At 44.7% G+C, this 8,463-nt stretch overlaps 1 protein-coding gene across 1 annotated transcript; it reads right to left on the reverse strand.

The window, feature by feature from the left end:
* Positions 1 to 226: 226 nt before the first annotated feature.
* Positions 227 to 7,248, reverse strand: LOC140736364 (immunoglobulin lambda-1 light chain-like). Its single transcript, XM_073062352.1, has 3 exons — positions 7,086 to 7,248; positions 2,146 to 2,499; positions 227 to 555 (listed from the first exon to the last, which is right to left on the reverse strand). The coding sequence occupies exons 1-3, from the start codon at positions 7,246 to 7,248 to the stop codon at positions 227 to 229; spliced, it is 846 nt and encodes a 281-aa protein (XP_072918453.1).
* Between the last annotated feature and the right edge of the window lie 1,215 nt (positions 7,249 to 8,463).

Genomic DNA, 8,463 nt, shown 5'->3' on the forward strand with positions numbered 1-8,463 from the left:
TGGTTCAGACACAGCACCGTGGGGACATTTCTACACAGAATTACCCTTCGCAAAAAAATGGATTATTATTGCCAGCTGTCCTGAAATTATTAAACATTCTGATTGTTTCCATAAGTGAACAATACTACACAATTACATTGCAATGTGCTGCTATAGAGACCCAGTCATTGCTTCACTGCATTAAACAAGAGCAAACAATCCGCGTGTGCTGCAAGCCGGTACACGCTCACTGCGCACAGGCGGACGAAGAGATGGTGTTGCGCAGCGGCGAGCTCAGCGAGCTGTGGCTCACGCTGTAGGAATAGCTCGACCCCTTGTTCCAGGTAGCGACGGGAACCCGCAGGTAACTGCTCAGCCTGTAGGTCTGGTCGGTGTCCAGGGACACGGCGCCTGTCGTCACCCCGCTCTCCGTCTCGACTCCATCCACGGTCCAGCGCAGCGCTACCAAGCCCGGCTTAAAACCACTCACCAGACAGGAGAGAGTGGCCGAACCCGAGCCGGTCTCCTCCGGAGAGGGAGGGAGCAGGAGAATTGCCGGCTCCCGGGACTCACTACCTGTGTGAGAGAGAAGGAGGGGAATAGAAACAATATTATTTCATGGACTGTTTAAAAATAGAAACACCAGCACGAAAATAACACAGGCATTGAGACACAGTATACGGCACAGTTGAACCCTCGGGTACAAGCCTCTGAGTGAAGATTTGCAGGGATTATTCGCAGCCTTTCGTGGCTAGGACGTGACATAATTTATTTTTTTAAATATTTTTGAATCCACTCTGCTCTCGGCACTGCATTGTGTTAAAAGATAACATCAACACTACTCAATCCTTTCGCTAAATCCCCACAACGTTCCCATATGATTCATCCCTCTATTGCGACCAGTTCCTTGTTGTTCTCCAATAATCCCAAACCTTGAACTCTTAGGACAATAACTGAGAATATTGCACCTTCAGTTGTTAACAGAACGAAGGCTCCTTGGGATGTCCCGAGATCGGGAAAGCTGAGTTAATATCCAAGACTCGGGACCCTGTGGCTGAAGAAGAAATGACAGAAAAAAGAGCTGGTCTGTGAACGGATGAGAAGAGGGAAAATGCGAAAGTTCTCGTTCAGAACCAGACTGCATTCCGAACCCGTACTAACCCGCCTGTTGCCGCTCGACTCTGTGACCAGTCTGTTGTCTGTCCTACAAATTTCCCTTGTGTGTATTATTTTTCTTCTGATGTTTTTCTCCTGTGTTTTCGAAACTCATAATGTCGCGGTTCTTCATGAGAAACTACGAATTGCGTTAGCATGAAGTGGTGAACATTATGGAATATTGGCGACAAACAGGTTCTCAGAGGTAATGACTGAAGAGGGAAGGGTAGATGTCATGCTTGCGGTAGCGATCTTTTCCCCGAATTAGGTGTGAACATTATTCAAGACAGTATGTAAGATAGCGATAGGATCGACAGTCAGGATTTTTTTCCCAGGGCAGAAATCTTAGCCAATGGAGAAAAATTTAAAGAAGTTCGGTGAATTTTTACTTTTTAAACAAAGTGATGGGTGCATGAGCTGGAGGAAACAGATAGGGAAGGGACGTTTAAGAATCTGTTAGACGGAGACATGAGTATGATGAGAATGGAGGGATATGGGGTATGTGTAGACAACAGGGATTGGTTTAATTTGACATCATAGAGGGGGCGCTATAATATACTATTGAATGTTTCTCTGGTAGGATAAGCTGCACGATTGAACTTACAATCTACCTCCTTATGATCTCCTTATGTCATCACGTAATCTTTATGGACAAATTTTTCATTGCATCTTATGAAAAGTGGCAAAAATAAACAAATACCAATCATACAATTCACAGGACCAATTGTGTTAAAGAGGAGGGAGGTCAGAAAGTATTGAATTTTGCTACACCGACTGAAGCAGATAGAAAGTGTCCAACGAAAAAAAAATTCACAAGTCAAGAGATCATTGATTTGATTGCTCGGTCTGACTCGGTGGGCTGAACAGTCTCTTGTGCCAGACTGAGAAAGCTGGAACCACCCACAGTGTAGATATACGACAACTCTCCCCTGGACGGAGTTTTATCCAGCTGTGGGCACTGAGAGTGGCTGTAGTAGAAAATGTTTGGAACTGAATGAGGGAGTCACTTACTCTTAACATACAGGATAGTGCCTGGACCGAAAATCAATCCATTCTCCCACGTTTCACAGTAATAGACAGCGGAATCCCGGGGCTCCAAACGGCTGATGGTCAGGATGTGACTGTTGCTGGAGGTGTCTCTGGACGGTTGGAAACGGTCTGTGATCCCTGTCTCTCGGTATATATTATTGTTTGGGTAATGTTCTAACACCCATTCCGGTCTCTCCCCTGGACGCTGTCGGTACCAGTTCATGTAGTACCTGCCAACATTACCGTTCTGTATCCGACACTCTAAGTGGACGGTTTGTCCCGCGGAAACAGGTCCAGCCATTGGGGTCTGACTGAACACTGGGGCCGCGTGGATATCTGCAATAAAACACAGTAAAACCACTGGGTGACTTGGAGCGAAATAAAAATCAGCAGTAATCCCAATTTTAACGGATAATCCGTGCGTGAACTCATCCGACTCTCACCTGGTAAATGGGCCAGCAGAACCCCAGGAGATGCAGACCACGAGCGCCGAAAAGATAGATAGAGAGAGAGAGAGTTGCCAGATTTCTTGGTACATATTGGTACCAATTTCATGGGAAGGAAAGGAAATGAGGTCCTGAAAAGTGAATTCAGAGAGCTCGCTAGAAAGCTGAAAAGCAGGACCATCCGAGTAGTAATTTCTGGATTGCCGCCTGTGCCACGCGCCAGTGAGGGTAAAAGCAGGACTATTTGGCAGATAAATACGTGACTCAGAGGCTAATGCAGCGGGCAGGGCTTCAGGTTCTTGGATAATTGGGATCTCTTCTGGGGGAGTTATGACCGGCTCAGAATAGATGGGTTGCACCTGAAGCCGAGAGTGACCAATATTCTGGCGGATAGGTTTGTTAGGGCTGTTGGGGAGGGTTTAAACTAACTTGGAAGGTTGGTGGGAACCGTTGTGAAAGGACTCAGAACAGGACGGATGGTAGAAAAGTAAAGATAGCGTGCAGTCAGATTGTCAGGAAGGACACGCAGGCGATGTGGCCTCGCTGCAGCCAGCAGGCAGAGAATCAAATCATTAGGGATGCAGAATCAGAAAGGATAGCAATTACTGTCCTCAAGGTTTTGTATCTAAATGCGCGTAATATAACGAATAAGTTGGTTGATCCTGTTGAAATATTACAGATTGTCGGTATGATGTTGTGGCCATCAGTTGATCGTGGCTGAGGGATGGTTGTAGTTGGGAGCTGAATGTCTAAGGTTACACGTTATATTGGAGGGATAGGAAGGTAAGTAGAGGGGGTGGTGTGGTCCTGCTGGCGAAGAACGGAATCAAATCAGATGTGACATAGGACTGGAAGATGCTGAATCATTGTGGGTTGAGTTAAGAAACTGCAAGAGTAAAAGGACGTTGATGGCACTTATATACAGGCGTCCCAACAGAAGCTGGGAGGTGGACCACACGTTACAACATGAAATAGTAAAGGCAAGATTATAGTAGTTTCGGCAGAGTTTATCATGCAGGATAGTAATGGAACTGAAGAGAGTGAGTTTGTTGAATGCCTAAGAGATACACCATCACCCCTGAAATCTAAACCAAAAAGCTTCAAGTGCTTGGCCTCAATGCCTCCTTCTGCAACTGTATCCTCGAATTCCTCAATTCCAGACCCCAGCCAGTTCGGATTAGCAACAGCACTTCTTACAATTTCCATCAGCACGTGTGCACAAAATAGACGAGTACTTGGCCTACTATTTTACTCGCTATACGCTTATGAATGTGAGGCTAAGCACAGCAACAATGCCATATTTAAGTCTGCTAACGCCACCTCTGATGTTTTCAGAATCAAAGTTGGTTACGAATCGGCAGGTCGGAGGAAGACTGACAATCTGGCTAAGTGATGCCACAACAACATCCTTTCACTCAACGTAAGCAAAAGAATGAGCTGCGTATTCACTTAAGGGGGAGCAAACTGGAGGTATAAGAGCCAGTCCTACTTACACAATCACGGTGGAGAGGGTCAGCAATTTTTAAATCCTCGATGGTTCTGTTTCAGAGAATCTGTCCTGGGCTCTGCATGAAAGTGTAGTTCAAACGAAAACACGGCACCGTCTCTACTCCCTTAGAAGCTTACGGAGTATCGGCATGACATCTGAAACTTTCACAAACGTCCGTAGAGGTGTAGTGGAGGGTGTATTGGCTGTTTGCTTCACAGCCGAGCATGGAAACGCGCCAGTGCCCTTGAAAGGAAAATCCTACAAAACGTAGCGGATACCATCCAGTCCATCACGGGTCAGTCCCTTCCCACCATTTGAGAAATCTACAAGGAGAGGCTGTCCCTGGAAAGCAGCATCAATCATCGAGCACACCCACCACCCAGACCATGCCCCCTTTGCTCATGTTCTGTATGCATTGGTTATTTATTTATTATTTTTTCTTTATTTTTATTTTAGCTTTGTATTTACACAGATTGTTCTCTTTTGCTAACAGGGTCTATTTCCATTCTATTGTGTGCTGTCTTTCGTTGATTCTGTTGTGGTTCGTGGATTTACTGACTATGCCCGCAAGAAAGCGAAGCTCAGTTTTGTATATGCTGACATATGTAAACTTGGATAATAAAATTACTTTTAACTTTGCAATTTGATCCCAAATCTCTTTACTTTGGGATACTGAAGCAATCTCTACGCTGGCATACACTACTGATGTTAGAACCACAGACTCCGCAGCTCAGCAGATACGGCAATTGCGTTCCCGGATATTCACAGCTCCATTCCCAATAATAATCCCCAGAAAATTCTGAAACCAACTGGTGTGTCAGTTGTATTTGTCAGGAGATGGGCACAGGCCGAGCCGGCAGTGGACAAGGAGTTTCGAAGCAGGAAAGGGATCTGCTGGACGTCCCACGAGTGAACATGTGGCGATAGCAGAGAGCACTGAGGATGTCTCAAACGAGACATGACAAGCAAACAAAAAAATCAGCTTTCATTTCCATATCGCCTGACACATTTTCGGATATTCCAACAAGAAGTAAAAGATCAATAAACGTCTTTCTCTTCTAATGAATGGAACAGAGTAGTCAAATAAACAGACTGGGGCATCTGTTTTCTTCCAGTTGTTTGAGTGACCGCTGTCACCTCTACGTACTGGAAATGAATCACCATTGTTCGACCGTGGAATTATTTAAACCAATATGATTTAGGTCGATAAAGTTTCAGACCGTTGTGCGATCTACCAGTGAAATACTGTCGCAGTGCAAGTACGAAACTGCACCGACTCCGCCAATGCAATTCCTCAAACCCCTTATATTGTTACACTCCACTAACCTGTCAATACCGCTCACTTCAATACATTCCTAATTTGGGGATTCAACAAGGGATGTAGAGGGTCATAGAAGACGTCAGCGCAGAAGCGGGCATTTTGGCCCATTTAGTTTGTGCCGAAATATTAAGCAGCCTCGTCCCATCGACCTGCATCTGGAGCGTCGCCCTCCACTCCTCACTTACCACGGACCTCTCCAAATTTTTCTTAAATATTGAAATTGAATTCGCATCCACAACTTCAGCTGGCAACTCGTTCCGCATTCTCAATGCCCTCTGAATGAAGAAGTTCCTCCTCATGTTCCGCTTAACCCTTCCATCTTTCACCTTTAACCCATGGCTTCTACTTGTAGTCTCAGCCAACATTCGTGGGGGAAAAATCGCTTGCATTTACCCCTCATAATTTTGTATACCTTTATCAAATCACCCCTCAATCTTCTATGTTCCAGGCAATAAAGACGCAACATATTGAACTATTCCGTAGAGCTCAGGTCCTCAAATCCCTGCAATAACCTTCTAAATTTTCCCTGCACTCCCTCAATCTTATTAACATCCTTCCTGTGGGGAAGTGAGAACACTGCACACAATGGTCCAACTTAGGCCTTACCAACATCTTATATAATTTCAACACCACACCTCAATTCCTCTAATCAATGCATTGATTCATCAAGGCCTGTGTGCCAAGAATTTTCTTCACAGCCCTATCGGCCTGTGACGCTACTTTCATCCGTGTTTCCAGTTTCCTCTGTTCTACTGAACTCCGCAGTGCCCTACCGCTCAGCGGGTAATAGCTGGTTAGTCCGACCAAAGTGCAACACATCACACATCTCTGTGTTAAATTCCTTCTTCAATTCTTCAGCCCATATTTCCCGCTGGTCCAGAACCCCATGCAAGCTTTGATAGACTTCCAAACTGTCCAGTATGCCCACAGACATCGGCAATTGTGCTAATCCGGTTTACCGCATTTTCATCCAGTTCGTTGATGAACATCAACGGACCAAGCACCAACCCTTCCGACACACCACTAGTCACAGACCAACAATCAGACAATAAACCAGTTATTGCTTCACATTTAATGCCAGGTGATTGAACCTTTTTCACCAAACTTCCTAAAGGGATCTTGTCCAACGTTTTCTGAGGTCAATGTAAACAGCAGCCACTGTATTACCTGCATAGATTTCCTGGTACTTCCTCGAGAAACTCTATGAGATAGGTTAGACTTGAGTTATCACGCACAAAGTCATGCTGAGTATCATATTTGGTCCTTCGCGCTATACATTCGGTTTCTTAGAAGAACTTCCAATAAATTTCCCACACGGGTGTCAGATCTACCGGCATAGAACGTTTCTTAAACAGAGCAACTGTTATTGTTTCAACCTCCGGCACCTCACCTGTGCCTAAGGATGATTTAAATATCTGTATTAAGGGCCCTGCAATTTCTGCACTAGCCCCCGACAGAGTCGAAGGGAATGCCTTATCATCCCCCGGGATTTATCCACCCTAATTTGCTCAAGACAGCAAACATCTCATCCTCTGTAATCTGTATAGAGGCCATGATATCGCTGCAGCTTTGCCTCTATTCTATAGATTCTATGTCCATCTCCAAAGTAAATATAGATGCAAAATGTCCATCTCCCACATCTCTTTCGGCTCCACAAATAGGTTACCACTCTGATCTTCCAGAGGACAGATGTCGTCCCTTGCTATCTTTTTGCTCTTTATATATCTGTAGAAACCTTTGGGATTTTCCTTCGCCTTCTCTGCAAGACCAACCTCATGCCTTCTTTCAGCCCTCTTGATTTCCTTCTTGAGTGTCCTCTTGCATTTCATATTCACCTCAAGTAACTCACTTCTTACTTCCTGCCTGAAACTTCTTTCACCTCGGGCTTTTTCTTCGCCATGTCCTGAATATCTCTCAAAGACCAAGATTCCCTAAACCTTTCATCATTGCCTTTTATTCAGACAGGAGCATGCAATCTCTCCACGATCGAAATCTCACTTTTGAACGCTTCCCATTTACCAAGAACACCTTAATTAGAAAGCAACCTGTCCCACTCTACATTTGTCAGATCCTTTCGTATACCATAAAAATCGACCTTTCTCCAATTTAGAATCACTACCCGAGCATTAGACATATGCATTTCCATAATTACATTGAAATTAATGGTATTATGATCAGTGGACACGAAGTGTAATATGTACAAATTTCTCTCACATCCCCAAGCAGGGAATCTAGTACCTCACTTGATCTCTCTCTGGGACCGATGTACTAATTGAGGAAACTTTCCTGAACACAAATGACAAATTCTTTCCCATCCAGCCATTTCACGATATGAGATACCTAGTCAATATGTGCAAATTTAAAACAACCTACTATCACAAACCTATGTTTCTGGCAACAGTCTGCTATTGCTCTGCAATTTTTTTTCTTTTCTAACCCTGCGGACTGCTGGGTGGTCAATAAAATAACCCATCAATGTGACAAAACCTTTCTTATTCTTCGGTTCGACCCAGAAAGCCTCATTAGACGAGCTCTCCATTCCGTCCTGACTGAGCACTGCCGTGATGTTCTCCATGAGTAGTAATACACCTGTCCTTTAATTATTCCCGCTCTATCACGTCTTAGACAATTGAACCCCTGCACACTGAGCTCCTGTTCCTCCGGCAACCAAATCTCACTGATGGCTACATTACCTGGGTTTCCTGTTGGGCTGGTGCTGCGGTAGCAGACTTCGGACCGACTTTGCGCGCTGTTTTGGAGAGTGTGAGAGTGAGAATGAAGTTTGGTTGGTTTGGGCTGCAGCATTCTTTTGATCTATTTTTAAATTTTGGACGCGGATGCTTATATAACTTGTTATGATTTTTTTCCTGCTGATCCCCTGTTTTGGCGGCCGTTTTTTTTTCGCCTTTGCGTGAGCGGTTCTCCAGCTCTATTATTATTAATAGCGGTATTAGAGGCGCTTTGCGCATTTTTCAAAGTAAAGAAAGCGAACCCATAATTCGAAAAGTGGCGGGGTGGTAGGCCTAACAAAGTGAGAGTGAAAG

This window comes from Hemitrygon akajei, chromosome 11 (assembly GCF_048418815.1).
Source record: "Hemitrygon akajei chromosome 11, sHemAka1.3, whole genome shotgun sequence".
NCBI lineage: Eukaryota > Metazoa > Chordata > Chondrichthyes > Myliobatiformes > Dasyatidae > Hemitrygon > Hemitrygon akajei.